Genomic DNA, 16,738 nt, shown 5'->3' with positions numbered 1-16,738 from the left:
CTCATCCTCTCCTCTAGGTGTGTACAGGTCAGAACTCATCCTCTCCTCTAGGTGTGTACAGGTCAGAACTCATCCTCTCCTCTAGGTGTGTAAAGGTCAGAACTCATCCTCTCCTCTAGGTGTGTAAAGGTCAGAACTCATCCTCTCCTCTAGGTGTGTACAGGTCAGAACTCATCCTCTCCTCTAGGTGTGTAAAGGTCAGAACTCATCCTCTCCTCTAGGTGTGTACAGGTCAAAACTCATCCTCTCCCAGGTATAGCGAGGTCATATCTAGATCCAGCATGCATTGCTCTGCCTCAGTCAGTCCATAGGGGGAGTCTCCAGACAGAGGAAGAGACCTGCACCTCCCCTTCCTTTGTTCACTGGCAGACACGCTAAATGTGGAGCTGCGCTGCCTCTGCTGCTGTGGGTTATGGCGCCCCTGCTGGTCGGAGGCGGTGTTGCAGGACTGAGCTTCTCTCAGCTTCCTGGCCAGGATATTTCTCTGAATCGGGGAAGGGCCTCGACGGTTCCAGTTATGTTCTGCCCGCTCCGCCCGGTCCGGGGTGAGGTAAGCAGTGCAGCCACGAGACCCCACCCCTGGTCCTAATCCTGGTCCACCTATACCTGAAGTCCCACCTCTCTCTTCACCTCCTTCTCTTCTATCACCAATCCTCCGCCTCTCCAGGGTGAGTTCAGGGTTGCTAAGCAGCTCAGATCCTAACATGGCCGCCGTTGTAGTGTTGGTCTCTGTGTGTTCAGGGTCAGAGATCAAGTAGGTGTTGTTGTTTTCAGCGTGTTTGGGTTTGTTACTGAAAGACGGAGGACATCCAGTCTCCACCCAGGGTCTTCTCCTGTCGTCCCCAGGCCAAAGGGGTCGCGGTTTGGGCCTGGCCCAGTCAGGGGTGCTCTGCTCTGGGATGGGATAGGGGGGGTAGGCTGGGTTCTGGGTCTCCAAGGTTCCTCGGGTCCTACAGCTGCCCTCGGGGAGGGTCCTGGTGCGGGGACCCACCTGAATTAATGAATAGATGAATGGCTGAATTAATCATTAATTGTGCATATGTACACTGTCATTTGAGTACAGCAATACATACATTAAATATTATCAAGGAATAAAAACACAAAGCCTACTGACTTATTTCCATTGTGGTCCAGGTTATTACCTCCCCGGTTGTGATTGGTTATCACCTCCCCGGTTGTGATTGGTTATCACCTCCCCGGTTGTGATTGGTTATCACCTCCCCGGTTGTGATTGGTTATCACCTCCCCGGTTGTGATTGGTTATCACCTCCCCGGTTGTGATTGGTTATCACCTCCCCGGTTGTGATTGGTTATCACCTCCCCGGTTGTGATTGGCTATCACCTCCCCGGTTGTTATTGGCTATCACCTCCCCGGTTGTTATTGGCTATCACCTCCCCGGTTGTTATTGGCTATCACCTCCCCGGTTGTTATTGGCTATCACCTCCCCGGTTGTTATTGGTTATCACCTCCCCGGTTGAGATTGGTTATCACCTCCCCGGTTGTTATTGGCTATCACCTCCCCGGTTGTTATTGGCTATCACCTCCCCGGTTGTTATTGGCTATCACCTCCCCGGTTGTTATTGGCTATCCCCGGTTGTTATTGGCTATCCCCGGTTGTTATTGGCTATCCCCGGTTGTTATTGGCTATCACCTCCCCGGTTGTTATTGGCTATCACCTCCCCGGTTGTTATTGGCTATCCCCGGTTGTTATTGGCTATCACCTCCCCGGTTGTTATTGGCTATCACCTCCCCGGTTGTTATTGGCTATCACCTCCCCGGTTGTTATTGGCTATCACCTCCCCGGTTGTTATTGGCTATCACCTCCCCGGTTGTTATTGGCTATCACCTCCCCGGTTGTTATTGGCTATCACCTCCCCGGTTGTTATTGGCTATCACCTCCCCGGTTGTTATTGGCTATCACCTCCCCGGTTGTTATTGGCTATTACCTCCCCGGTTGTTATTGGCTATTACCTCCCCGGTTGTTATTGGCTATTACCTCCCCGGTTGTTATTGGCTATTACCTCCCCGGTTGTTATTGGCTATTACCTCCCCGGTTGTTATTGGCTATTACCTCCCCGGTTGTTATTGGCTATTACCTCCCCGGTTGTTATTGGCTATTACCTCCCTGGGTTGTTATTGGTTATTACCTCCCTGGGTTGTTATTGGTTATTACCTCCCTGGGTTGTTATTGGTTATTACCTCCCCGGGTGTTATTGGTTATTACCTGGGTCTGACTCCTCTCCCTGTGGGGGCGACATGGGGCTGCTGGGGGAGGTGGGGGCTTGGTGACGTGAAAGCTGGATGTTCGTCTGCAGTTTGGGTTTTTCTGGTACGAGTTGGAGGGAACTCCTCCTCCTCCTATCCCTCCTACCCCAGTCCTCTCCACCATCTCCACCCAGTCTGCCGTGCGGTCTCGTCGTTTGGAGCTCCCGCCACCTCCTCCCCCGCCTTCTCTCATGTATCCGGTCACGGGAGGCCCCAGGACGAGCTCCACCCTGGGGCTCAGTCTGTCTGGCAGAGTAACCGAGCTGCGCTGCGGGACCCTGGGCTCGGGGAAGGGGGCGGTGATACGAAACCGGCTCAGATTAGAATCCTCTTCCTGGAGGTCCAGGGGGCTGAGCCCAGGGAGGGTGAACCCTGGCTGGGTAGGGGTGGAGGTGGGGGAGTCCTCCAGAAGAGTGTCGTGGACAGGGCTCTGTGAGACATGATAGAGCTGGGTGGCTTCCTTTAAACCTCTCTTCTTCATCTCTTTTAACTGCTGCTGGGCCAGACGGTACCTGGAGAATACAGTCATATAGTTAACCCTTCAGCTGCTGTACCAGACGGTACCTGGAGAATACAGTCATATAGTTAACCCTTCAGCTGCTGAACCAGACGGTACCTGGAGAATACAGTCATATAGTTAACCCTTCAGCTGCTGAACCAGACGGTACCTTGAGAATACAGTCATATAGTTAACCCTTCAGCTGCTGCTGAACCAGACGGTACCTGGAGAATACAGTCATATAGTTAACCCTTCAGCTGCTGGGCCAGACGATACCTGGAGAATACAATCATATAGTTAACCCTTCAGCTGCTGAACCAGACGATACCTGGAGAATACAGTCATATAGTTAACCCTTCAGCTACTGAACCAGACGATACCTGGAGAATACAGTCATATAGTTAACCCTTCAGCTGCTGAACCAGACGGTACCTGGAGAACAGTCATATAGTTAACCCTTCAGCTGCTGAACCAGACGGTACCTGGAGAATACAGTCATATAGTTAACCCTTCAGCTGCTGAACCAGACGGTACCTGGAGAATACAGTCATATAGTTAACCCTTCAGCTGCTGAACCAGACGGTACCTGGAGAATACAGTCATATAGTTAACCCTTCAGCTGCTGCTGAACCAGACGGTACCTGGAGAATACAGTCATATAGTTAACCCTTCAGCTGCTGCTGAACCAGACGGTACCTGGAGAATACAGTCATATAGTTAACCCTTCAGCTGCTGAACCAGACGGTACCTGGAGAATACAGTCATATAGTTAACCCTTCAGCTGGAACACTACAGTTATTCCCAGTACTTCAGCTGGAACACTACAGTTATTCCCCGTACTTCAGCTGGAACACTACAGTTATTCCCCGTACTTCAGCTGGAACACTACAGTTATTCCCCGTACTTCAGCTGGAACACTACAGTTATTCCCCGTACTTCAGCTGGAACACTACAGTTATTCCCCGTACTTCAGCTGGAACACTACAGTTATTCCCCATACTTCAGCTGGAACACTACAGTTATTCCCCGTACTTCAGCTGGAACACTACAGTTATTCCCCGTACTTCAGCTGGAACACTACAGTTATTCCCAGTACTTCAGCTGGAACACTACAGTTATTCCCCGTACTTCAGCTGGAACACTACAGTTATTCCCAGTACTTCAGCTGGAACACTACAGTTATTCCCCGTACTTCAGCTGGAACACTACAGTTATTCCCCGTACTTCAGCTGGAACACTGCAGTTATTCCCCGTACTTCAGCTGGAACACTACAGTTATTCCCCGTACTTCAGCTGGAACACTACAGTTATTCCCCGTACTTCAGCTGGAACACTACAGTTATTCCCAGTACTTCAGCTGGAACACTACAGTTATTCCCCGTACTTCAGCTGGAACACTACAGTTATTCCCCGTACTTCAGCTGGAACACTGCAGTTATTCCCCGTACTTCAACTAGAATACTACAGTTATTCCCCGTACTTCAGCTGGAACACTACAGTTATTCCCCGTACTTCAGCTGGAACACTACAGTTATTCCCCATACTTCAGCTGGAACACTACAGTTATTCCCCGTACTTCAGCTGGAACACTACAGTTATTCCCCGTACTTCAGCTGGAACACTACAGTTATTCCCCGTACTTCAGCTGGAACACTACAGTTATTCCCCGTACTTCAGCTGGAACACTACAGTTATTCCCCGTACTTCAGCTGGAACACTACAGTTATTCCCCGTACTTCAGCTGGAACACTACAGTTATTCCCCGTACTTCAGCTAGAATACTACAGTTATTCCCCGTACTTCAGCTAGAACACTACAGTTATTCCCCGTACTTCAGCTGGAACACTACAGTTATTCCCCGTACTTCAGCTGGAACACTGCAGTTATTCCCCGTACTTCAGCTGGAACACTACAGTTATTCCCCGTACTTCAGCTGGAACACTACAGTTATTCCCCGTACTTCAGCTGGAACACTACAGTTATTCCCCGTACTTCAGCTGGAACACTACAGTTATTCCCCGTACTTCAGCTGGAACACTACAGTTATTCCCCGTACTTCAGCTAGAATACTACAGTTATTCCCCGTACTTCAGCTAGAATACTACAGTGTACATCAAATTGTCAGTTATGAGATGGTTAGTCCCAGCCAAGCAATCTGATTGGTCAAAATAGGGACTTGACTGTCAAAGTGTATTTGTGGAGCACCCAGTATTTTGTGAACATATATTAATTATAGTAATACATTAAATTGAAATAACCAAACAAACTCTACCTACCCAAAGATTGGCGGTAGCACCTTCTGTCCCGATGGAGACAGTCTATCTGGGTCCTGATCCAGGGGAATAACCAGAGGAGGGGGCTGAGGCAGAGGCTTGCACCCCGGGTTAGGCCTTTCGTTCTGGGCTAGCCCTGGCCCTGTGCCCCCGTGGTTCCCCTGGCTGTCGGAGAGGCTGGGTCTCTGGAGGCTGTTCCCACAGATGGAGGCCTCGTCAGAGAGTTTACGTCCCCCAGGTGAGTGCATAGATCCGCTGCGGACCGAGCTACACTGAGGTGTCCGGCAGAGTTTACGCCACAGGGTGACCAGGATGGTAGCTAGGATGACCGCCAGACACAGGGATATACCGGCCACGACTACCAGGTTACCACCGAGAAAGGAGGAGGCTGGAGGAGGGGGGAGGGACGGAGAGGGAGCGGGGAGGACTGGAAGACAGAAAGAGGAAGTGAGAAGGGAATAGGGAGAAAGAGAAATAGATGAGGGGGCGGGGACAAGAGAAACAAAGTTAGATGATTGAGGAAATCAATATGACATCATTGAGTATAAGCCTATGAGCACAAGACAATGAAAAGATGTTGAAAATATGTATTTTTTGTTAAAAAGACGTCTTTTCACGTCTTGTACTGATGGGTAAGTAACATTACTGGGGATAAAAATAAAAGAGAAAGGAGAGAGAGTTGGAGGGAGATACTGCATGACTGAATATATGAGGAAATGACAGAAACAGAGTGGAAAAGAGAGAGAGTTGACATTAGATGATGTTAAGAACAACGTACCTGTACAGTCTTCCAGTGAGCAGAGAGACTGTTCCTTGACCATGCCGGTGCACTGCATACTTCCACCACCGGAGGGCAGCAGACACTCTCGCACTCTCTCCCTCACCCCCTCTCCACAGCTCACACTGCACACACTCCACGCCTGCCACACACCCCATGACTCTACAGAGAGAGGAGAGAGGGGTGAGAGAGCGAGGGGGAGGAGGAGAGAGCAAGAGTTTTTGGGGGATCGAGAGAGAGCGAGCGAGAGATGTCACATACAGTAGCTATCTAGCTGCTGAAAAATGCTGGTCAAGTTGGTTTGATGCTGGACTGATGCTGGTCAAGTTGGTTTCATGCTGGTCAAGTTGGTTTGATGCTGGTAAAGCTAGTCTGATGCTGGTCAGTGCGGTCTGATGCTGGTCAGTGCGGTCTGATGCTGGTCTGATGCTGGTCAAGCTGGTCTGATGCTGGTCAGTGCTGTCTGATGCTGGTCAAGCTGGTCTGATGCTGGTAAAGCTAGTCTGATGCTGGTCTGATGCTGGTCTGATGCTGGTCAGTGCTGTCTGATGCTGGTCAGTGCTGTCTGATGCTGGTCAGTGCTGTCTGATGCTGGTCTGATGCTGGTCTGATGCTGGTCAGTGCTGTCTGATGCTGTCTGATGCTGGTCAGTGCTGTCTGATGCTGGTCTGATGCTGGTCAGTGCTGTCTGATGCTGGTCAGTGCTGTCTGATGCTGGTCTGATGCTGGTCAGTGCTGTCTGATGCTGGTCAGTGCTGTCTGATGCTGGTCAGTGCTGTCTGATGCTGGTCTGATGCTGGTCAGTGTTGTCTGATGCTGGTCAAGCTGGTCTGATGCTGGTCAAGCTGGTCTGATGCTGGTCAGTGCTGTCTGATGCTGGTCAAGCTGGTCTGATGCTGGTCTGATGCTGGTCAAGCTGGTCTGATGCTGGTCAAGCTGGTCTGATGCTGGTCAAGCTGGTCTGATGCTGTCTGATGCTGGTCAGTGCTGTCTGATGCTGGTCAGTGCTGTCTGATGCTGGTCTGATGCTGGTCAAGCTAGACTGATGCTGGTCAGTGCTGGTCAAGCTTTTTCTGAGTTGAGTTAGGGTTAAGGTTAGTGCTAGAATATAGCAGTTAGGGTTTGCGGTCAGGGTTAGGGGTGTAGGGTCATTGTTGGGTCAGGGTCAGGGGTGTAGGGTCAGGGGTGTAGGGTCAGGGTTAGGGGTGTAGGGTCAGGGTTGGGTCAGGGTCAGGGTTGGGTCAGGGTTGGGTCAGGGTTAGGGGTGTAGGGTCATGGTTGGGTCATGGTTAGGGGTGTAGGGTCAGGGGTGTAGGGTCATGGTTGGGTCAGGGTTAGGGGTGTAGGGTCATGGTTGGGCCAGGGTTGTGTTCCTACCTGCGTTCCTGTGTACCACCAGGCAGGTCTGTGCTGGACTCGGAGAGCGGCTGAAGTTGAGCACAAATCTGAAGCAGTATTTATTCCTTCCTGGGTCAAACACCGAACAGTTGAATTCTGTCTCGTTCTCCCCCTGTGTCAGCCAATTAAACGCCAGTGGAACGGAGGGGAGCGGGCCCTCTGCCCCTACACCCCCTTCCACCCCTCCACCTGCCCCCCCCACCCCTGTGCCCCCCTTTCCCTCTGACCCCACACCTCCGTCCCGGAATAAGAGGACCTTGCCGTTGATCAGAGCACAGGGAGGGGTCACCAGGCGTACAGATACCGTTCCCTCACAGCCTGACCTGGAGGAGGAGGAGGATCATTACAAAACTACATCTACAATTTCTAACTGGCTAGCAGAAGTTGTACCAGGAAGTAATCACTGCCACCTGATGAGGTTAGCATAGGGCTAACATGTGCCATGTTATCTTATGGGACCGGCTACAATTTCGCTTTCTGTCACATGCAAGTAAATCGACAATTTTAATTGGCTGATACGCATTATGTGCGTGAGAACCTGTTTATTAACTTTAAATGCTTGCTTATGTTCGCAAAGTATGGCCCCCACTGTCTTTTGGTTCAATACAATACTTTGCAAAAGTGTGTGTGTGTGTGTGTGTGTGTGTGTGTGTGTGTGTGTGTGTGTGTGTGAGATTCTGTGTGTACCTGTAGGAGTTGATGTTGTCCACCAGTAGCTTATAGGAGAAGATCCTAGACAGGTAGAGCGGGCCAGATGACTTGACATCCTGGTTTGTGTGAGGGGAGCGCAGCGCCACCCTGTGGTCAAATAAAATACAACTTTATTTATACCACACATTTCCAACAATAAATTGCAGTCCTTCACACTCACATAAAGACAGATACAAATATAATACATTTTTTAGACAAGAAGTAAATAGATGACACAGGTAAAATGGGGATAATATGGTATGGTGATAATATGGTATGGTGAGGTCTCTCAGTATGGTGATAATATGGTATGGTGATAAAATGGTATGGTGGTAAAATGGTATGGTGATAATATGGTATGGTGGTAATATGGTATGGTGATAATATGGTATGTTGATAATATGGTATGGTGATAATATGGTATGGTGATAATATGGTATGGTGGTAAAATGGTATGGTGGTAAAATGGTATGGTGGTAAAATGGTATGGTGATAATATGGTATGGTGGTAATATGGTATGGTGAGGTCTCTCAGTATGGTGATAATATGGTATGGTGGTAATATGGTATGGTGATAATATGGTATGGTGGTAAAATGGTATGGTGGTAAAATGGTATGGTGATATGGTATGGTGATAATATGGTATGGTGATAATATGGTATGGTGAGGTCTCTCAGTATGGTGATAATATGGTATGGTGGTAATATGGTATGGTGATAATATGGTATGGTGATAATATGGTATGGTGATAATATGGTATGGTGAGGTCTCTCAGTATGGTGATAATATGGTATGGTGGTAATATGGTATGGTGATAATATGGTATGGTGGTAAAATGGTATGGTGATAATATGGTATGGTGATAATATGGTATGGTGAGGTCTCTCAGTATGGTGATAATATGGTATGGTGGTAATATGGTATGGTGATAATATGGTATGGTGATAATATGGTATGGTGATAATATGGTATGGTGAGGTCTCTCAGTATGGTGATAATATGGTATGGTGGTAATATGGTATGGTGATAATATGGTATGGTGGTAAAATGGTATGGTGATAATATGGTATGGTGGTAAAATGGTATGGTGATAATATGGTATGGTGGTAAAATGGTATGGTGATAATATGGTATGGTGGTAATATGGTATGGTGAGGTCTCTCAGTATGGTGATAATATGGTATGGTGATAATATGGTATGGTGATAATATGGTATGGTGATAATATGGTATGGTGAGGTCTCTCAGTATGGTGATAATATGGTATGTTGATAATATGGTATGGTGATAATATAGTATGGTGATAATATGGTATGGTGAGGTCTCTCAGTATGGTGGTAAAATGGTATGGTGATAATATGGTATGGTGGTAAAATGGTATGGTGATAATATGGTATGGTGATAATATGGTATGGTGGTAAAATGGTATGGTGATAATATGGTATGGTGAGGTCTCTCTGTATGGTGATAATATGGTATGGTGATAATATGGTATGGTGATAATATGGTATGGTGGTAAAATGGTATGGTGATAGTATGGTGGTAATATGGTATGGTGATACTTTGGTATGGTGATAATATGGTATGGTGATAATATGGTATGGTGATAATATGGTATGGTGAGGTCTCTCAGTATGGTGATAATATGGTATGTTGATAATATGGTATGGTGATAATATGGTATGGTGATAATATGGTATGGTGATAATATGGTATGGTGAGGTCTCTCAGTATGGTGATAATATGGTATGGTGGTAAAATGGTATGGTGGTAAAATGGTATGGTGATAATATGGTATGGTGGTAATATGGTATGGTGATAATATGGTATGGTGAGGTCTCTCAGTATGGTGATAATATGGTATGGTGGTAAAATGGTATGGTGATAATATGGTATGGTGATAATATGGTATGGTGAGGTCTCTCTGTATGGTGATAATATGGTATGGTGATAATATGGTATGGTGATAATATGGTATGGTGATAATATGGTATGGTGGTCTCAGTATGGTGATAATATGGTATGGTGATGTCTCTGTATGGTGATAATATGGTATGGTGATGTCTCTCAGTATGGTGGTAATATGGTATGGTGATAATATGGTATGGTGATAATATGGTATGGTGAGGTCTCTCAGTATGGTGATAATATGGTATGGTGAGGTCTCTCAGTATGGTGGTAATATGGTATGGTGAGGTCTCTCAGTATGGTGATAATATGGTATGGTGGTAATATGGTATGGTGAGGTCTCTCAGTATGGTGATAATATGGTATGGTGAGGTCTCTCAGTATGGTGATAATATGGTATGGTGAGGTCTCTCAGTATGGTGGTAATATGGTATGGTGAGGTCTCTCAGTATGGTGATAATATGGTATGGTGGTAATATGGTATGGTGAGGTCTCTCAGTATGGTGATAATATGGTATGGTGAGGTCTCTCAGTATGGTGATAATATGGTATGGTGATAATATGGTATAGTAGTAGTATAATTCCCAGCCCTATTAGTCAGGTGATAAAAATTGAATTTATTATTTATTTCAGACGCTTGACGCGCTTCAAGTCCCACCTTTCCAATCTCCTCATTGGTTTCCACAAGCATACTAACATACGTGGGTGATTGAAAGCTGAACAAGGAGAGACTCATCCAAAAGGAGAGAGAGACTCATCCAAAAGGAGAGAGAGACTCATCCAAAAGGAGAGAGAGACTCATCCAAAAGGAGAGAGAGACTCATCCAAAAGGAGAGAGAGACTCATCCAAAAGGAGAGAGAGACTCATCCAAAAGGAGAGAGAGACTCATCCAAAAGGAGAGAGAGACTCATCCAAAAGGAGAGAGAGACTCATCCAAAAGGAGAGAGACTCATCCAAAAGGAGAGAGACTCATCCAAAAGGAGAGAGACTCATCCAAAAGGAGAGAGAGACTAATCAAAAGGAGAGAGAGACTAATCAAAAGGAGAGAGAGACTAATCAAAAGGAGAGAGAGACTAATCAAAAGGAGAGAGAGACTAATCCAAAAGGAGAGAGAGACTAATCCAAAAGGAGAGAGACTCATCCCAAAGGGAGAGAGACTCATCCCAAAGGGAGAGAGACTCATCCCAAAGGAGAGAGAGACTCATCCAAAAGGAGAGAGAGACTCATCCAAAAGGAGAGAGAGACTCATCCAAAAGGAGAGAGAGACTAATCCAAAAGGAGAGAGAGACTAATCCAAAAGGAGAGAGAGACTAATCCAAAACGAGAGAGAGACTAATCCAAAAGGAGAGAGACTAATCCAAAAGGAGAGAGACTAATCCAAAAGGAGAGAGACTAATCCAAAAGGAGAGAGACTCATCCCAAAGGGAGAGAGACTAATCCAAAAGGAGAGAGAGACTAATCCAAAAGGAGAGAGAGACTAATCCAAAAGGAGAGAGACTAATCCAAAAGGAGAGAGACTAATCCAAAAGGAGAGAGACTAATCAAAAGGAGAGAGACTAATCAAAGGGAGAGAGACTAATCAAAGGGAGAGAGACTAATCAAAAGGAGAGAGACTAATCAAAAGGAGAGAGACTAATCAAAAGGAGAGAGACTCATCCCAAAGGAGAGAGACTCATCCCAAAGGAGAGAGACTCATCCAAAAGGAGAGAGACTAATCAAAAGGAGAGACTAATCAAAAGGAGAGAGACTAATCAAAAGGAGAGACTAATCAAAAGGAGAGAGACTAATCCAAAAGGAGAGACTAATCTCCATGAACGTTTCATGTGTCTTTCGACCTGTCTCCTAATTAATACAGTGGGTTTTGGAATTTTAATCTGCGTGTCATGTCTTGTGGGTGTAACCGATGTGAAATGGCTAGCTAGTTAGCAGTGGTGCGCGCTAATAGCGTTTCAATCGGTGACGTCACTCGCTCCGAGACCTTGAAGTAGTTGTTCCCCTTTGCTCTGCAAGGGCCGCGGCTTTTGTGGCCCGGTGGGTAACGATGCTTTGAGGGTGGCTGTTGTTGATGTGTGCAGAGGGTCCCTGGTTCGAGCCCAGGTTGGGGCGAGGAGAGGGACTGTTACATGGGGACTGTTACATGTTACATGGAAGCTATACTGTTACATGGGGACTGTTACATGTTACATGGAAGCTATACTGTTACATGTTACATGGAAGCTATACTGTTACATGGGGACTGTTACATGTTACATGGAAGCTATACTGTTACATGGGGACTGTTACATGTTACATGGAAGCTATACTGTTACATGTTACATGGAAGCTATACTGTTACATGTTACATGGAAGCTATACTGTTACATGTTACATGGAAGCTATACTGTTACATGTGGGATAGACAAAAATCAACATGCACACGATGGTGCGCAGGCCGGTTTGATCAAGGTGTAAGGCTGCGTTTACACATATTTTATTCACTAATTGATCTTTTGGCCAATCACATCTGATCTGATTGGTTAAAAGACCAAATAGTGGGTGGGGGGGGGGGGGGGGGGGGGATCAGAATTGGACTGCCTGTGTAAACGCAGCCTAACTCTCTCTATACAATAAACTGCCTCACTCCTTCATATTGTTTTTTTAAAAGATTGTAAAACAACAAAGTACCTGATGAAGTCTCGCTCTGTGAAATGGAATGCACACGACAGATCCACCGTCTGAGAACGCAGCTCTTTGATTGGGTGCCGGGTGCGGGCGCGGACCTTGTCGATGCTATTTCGACCAATCTGGTTGAACTCCAGGTAGCTGACCTCCAGGAAGAGGGCGGAACCAAGGCCAGAGGAGCAGGACTGGAACAGCTCATTGGTCGAGATCCCCACCTGGGAGAGGCAAAGGGGACGAGGGACAGACAGTGGCTCACTTGAATGATACATAAGATGATAAATAGCAGCTATTGTGTAAACGGCTATCATTAAGTTTAACAACCAACCATCCACACATACAGACCCTCTCCTCACCTGGAAGGATCCTGATTGGTTGCTGGCTCGGTCCACGGCAATGTGAAAGGTCGGCCACTCCACCCGAAGCTCCGAGCTCCACCACCAGGTGGCAGTAATAGTAGTCGTAACAACCCCATTCCCATCTCTATCCGTTACGCTAGCATTAGCATTAGCGGTTGCGTAGTCAATCTGCTCCAGGCGGAAGCGGAATGTTCCAGCGTACAGGAAGCAGGAGCAGTTTAACTCTGAAATCAAGTCAGATCAAAGTGTATTTGTAATATGGGATACAGCGTAGTGTACATAGTTCAATGAGATGTTTTGGCCAGCTTTTAGAATGAATACCATGTTAGCGCTTTACAGCATTCTATTTAACCATTCATGACGACAATTTGGAACCTTGTACAAAGTCAGAAAATTCAGTGAACTGCTATTGGTCAATATTGCCCACGGGGAGCCAACATGGCTGCCATGAAATGTAGTTTCATGTAAATGTATCATAACGCAGAAACCTCAATGTCCTCGCTAAATACACGGCTCTGACATTCAGTTAAAAAAAAAAGTAAAGGCTGGTTTCATCTAACGACATTGTCCGTAGACCATTAGAACGAGACAAGTGTTGTCTACAGACAATGTCGTTAGACCAGAGCACTAACCTAATCTCCCCTCTGATTGGTTGGCTGGCAGGGTTTTGGTGAGCAGGGTGGCGTTAGTTTCCGTGTCAACCAGAGTTAGGGTCATGTTCCGGATGTCGGAGGAAGCGTTGCGGTCTGCGGTGTCGTAGTTGAGGAACACACTGCTGTTACTAAGGGCAACATGGACGGAGGGCCACAGGCGGAGACCAGCCATAGCTATAAAGTCAGAGAAGGGGGCAGATTTATTTAAATAGTAGGTAGTTAGGTAGACAGTAAGAAAAATCATGTAGATTGTAGTCCATTTCATCAATTATGGTATCTCTGTGTTTGTTTGTCTGTCTGTCTACCTCTAAGTCTACGTCTCGGTCTGCCTCTCTACGTCTCGGTCTGCCTCTCTACGTCTCGGTCTGCCTCTCTACGTCTCGGTCTGCCTCTCTACGTCTCGGTCTGCCTCTCTACGTCTCGGTCTGCCTCCGCATCTCTTTATCGGTCTCGGTCTGTCTCTGTGTATCCGTCTGTCTCTCTCTCTGCCTGTGTCTCTCTCTCTACCTGTCTCTGTGTGTCTGTCTGTCCGTCTCTGTGTCTTTGTAGTACAGGGCTGCAGTGGCATTGTGATGTGTGAATGCCGCTGTGTATCGGTCACATCCTGTCACACCCTACAAAGGGAAGAGGGTGGAGGAACAGACTGCCCCTCCCTTCAACCGTCTCCCTCCATCTCTCCCCCTTCCCCTTCCCCTCTCCCTCTCTCTCTCCCTTCCCCTCTCTCTCTCCATCTCTTCAACACTCTCTCCCTTCCCCTCTCTCTCCCTTTATTTCCTGTCCCAGTGGTCTTTCCTTTCTCAGCAGGTTTGAATGGGTTTGGTTGACCTTCATACTAAAAAAGATATGTCCCTATTGGCACCCTATTCCCTATTTAGTGCACTACTTTAGACCAGATGGCACCCTATTCCCTATTTAGTGCACTACTTTTGACCAGTGCCCATAGGGAATAGGGTGCCATTTGGGACAAACCTCAATAGCAAGAGGTAGAGTAGAACAAAGAGAACAACTTTGTTGTGTGGATGTGTGTTTGTGTGCCTTCAGAAAGTCACACCCTTTGACTTTTTCCAGATTTTGTTGTGTTACAAATTGGGATTAAAATGGATTTAATTGTACTTTATTATTTTCAACGATCTACACAAAATACTGTAATGTCAAAGTAGAAGAAAAATTCTAAAATAAAAAGTATATATGTGTAATATATGTATGTACATATGTGGCAGGGAGCCTAGTGGTCAGAGACAGGTAGCCTAGTGGTTAGAGCAGGTAGCCTAGTGGTTAGAGCAGGTAGCCTAGTGGTTAGAGACAGGTATCCTAGTGGTTAGAGACAGGTAGCCTAGTGGTTAGAGACAGGTAGCCTAGTGGTTAGAGCAGGTAGCCTAGTGGTTAGAGCAGGTAGCCTAGTGGTTAGAGCAGGTAGCCTAGTGGTTAGAGCAGGTAGCCTAGTGGTTAGAGCAGGTAGCCTAGTGGTTAGAGTGGAGGGGCGGCAGGTAGCCTAGTGGTTAGAGCAGGTAGCCTAGTGGTTAGAGCAGGTAGCCTAGTGGTTAGAGCAGGTAGCCTAGTGGTTAGAGCAGGTAGCCTAGTGGTTAGAGTGGAGGGGCGGCAGGTAGCCTAGTGGTTAGAGCAGGTAGCCTAGTGGTTAGAGTGGAGGGGCGGCAGGTAGCCTAGTGGTTAGAGCAGGTAGCCTAGTGGTTAGAGCAGGTAGCCTAGTGGTTAGAGCAGGTAGCCTAGTGGTTAGAGCAGGTAGCCTAGTGGTTAGAGACAGGTAGCCTAGTGGTTAGAGCAGGTAGCCTAGTGGTTAGAGCAGGCAGCCTAGTGGTTAGAGCAGGCAGCCTAGTGGTTAGAGCAGGCAGCCTAGTGGTTAGAGCAGGTAGCCTAGTGGTTAGAGCAGGTAGCCTAGTGGTTAGAGCAGGCAGCCTAGTGGTTAGAGCAGGCAGCCTAGTGGTTAGAGCAGGTAGCCTAGTGGTTAGAGCAGGTAGCCTAGTGGTTAGAGCAGGTAGCCTAGTGGTTAGAGCAGGTAGCCTAGTGGTTAGAGCAGGTAGCCTAGTGGTTAGAGCAGGTAGCCTAGTGGTTAGAGCAGGTAGCCTAGTGGTTAGAGCAGGTAGCCTAGTGGTTAGAGACAGGTAGCCTAGTGGTTAGAGACAGGCAGCCTAGTGGTTAGAGACAGGTAGCCTAGTGGTTAGAGACAGGTAGCCTAGTGGTTAGAGACAGGTATCCTAGTGGTTAGAGCAGGTAGCCTAGTGGTTAGAGCAGGTAGCCTAGTGGTTAGAGCAGGTAGCCTAGTGGTTAGAGCAGGTAGCCTAGTGGTTAGAGCAGGTAGCCTAGTGGTTAGAGCAGGTAGCCTAGTGGTTAGAGACAGGTAGCCTAGTGGTTAGAGCAGGTAGCCTAGTGGTTAGAGCAGGTAGCCTAGTGGTTAGAGGCAGGGAGCCTAGTGGTTAGAGGCAGGGAGCCTAGTGGTTAGAGACAGGTAGCCTAGTGGTTAGAGACAGGTAGCCTAGTGGTTAGAGCAGGTAGCCTAGTGGTTAGAGCAGGTAGCCTAGTGGTTAGAGCAGGTAGCCTAGTGGTTAGAGCAGGTAGCCTAGTGGTTAGAGCAGGTAGCCTAGTAGTTAGAGCAGGTAGCCTAGTGGTTAGAGACAGGTAGCCTAGTGGTTAGAGCAGGTAGCCTAGTGGTTAGAGCAGGTAGCCTAGTGGTTAGAGCAGGTAGCCTAGTGGTTAGAGCAGGTAGCCTAGTGGTTAGAGACAGGTAGCCTAGTGGTTAGAGACAGGTAGCCTAGTGGTTAGAGCAGGTAGCCTAGTGGTTAGAGCAGGTAGCCTAGTGGTTAGAGCAGGTAGCCTAGTGGTTAGAGCAGGTAGCCTAGTGGTTAGAGCAGGTAGCCTAGTGGTTAGAGACAGGTAGCCTAGTGGTTAGAGACAGGTAGCCTAGTGGTTAGAGACAGGTAGCCTAGTGGTTAGAGACAGGTAGCCTAGTGGTTAGAGACAGGTAGCCTAGTGGTTAGAGCAGGTAGCCTAGTGGTTAGAGCAGGTAGCCTAGTGGTTAGAGCAGGTAGCCTAGTGGTTAGAGCAGGTAGCTTAGTGGTTAGAGAGTTGGACTAGTAACCGAAAGGTTGCAAGATCGAATCCCTGAGCTGAAAAGGTAAACATCTGTCGTTCTTCCCCTGAACAAAGAAAGAAAATCATTCTCTCTGCTATTATTTTGACATTTCACATTCTTAAAATAAAGTGGTGATCCTAACTGACCTAAGACAGGGAATTGTTACT

General features: G+C 47.3%; 1 protein-coding gene across 1 annotated transcript in view; it reads right to left on the bottom strand.

The window, feature by feature from the left end:
* LOC139552881 (thrombospondin type-1 domain-containing protein 1) overlaps nt 1-16,738 on the bottom strand; it is a 45,528-nt gene continuing 28,790 nt past the window's right edge. Inside the window, exons 3-11 of the mRNA XM_071365000.1 lie at nt 13,463-13,657; nt 12,828-13,054; nt 12,478-12,689; nt 7,902-8,012; nt 7,194-7,537; nt 5,817-5,978; nt 5,042-5,465; nt 2,226-2,778; nt 1-991 (exon numbers count right to left, since the gene is read on the bottom strand). Of these exons, the coding sequence (XP_071221101.1) occupies nt 233-991; nt 2,226-2,778; nt 5,042-5,465; nt 5,817-5,978; nt 7,194-7,537; nt 7,902-8,012; nt 12,478-12,689; nt 12,828-13,054; nt 13,463-13,657 (2,987 nt within the window). The 3' untranslated portion in view covers nt 1-232. The remainder of the gene's footprint in view (nt 992-2,225; nt 2,779-5,041; nt 5,466-5,816; nt 5,979-7,193; nt 7,538-7,901; nt 8,013-12,477; nt 12,690-12,827; nt 13,055-13,462; nt 13,658-16,738) is intronic.

This window comes from Salvelinus alpinus, chromosome 24 (genome assembly GCF_045679555.1).
Source record: "Salvelinus alpinus chromosome 24, SLU_Salpinus.1, whole genome shotgun sequence".
In the NCBI taxonomy this organism is placed as follows: domain Eukaryota; kingdom Metazoa; phylum Chordata; class Actinopteri; order Salmoniformes; family Salmonidae; genus Salvelinus; species Salvelinus alpinus.
The sequence above is the reverse complement of the archived record's forward strand: the minus strand, read 5'-3'. Positions and strand labels throughout refer to the sequence as shown.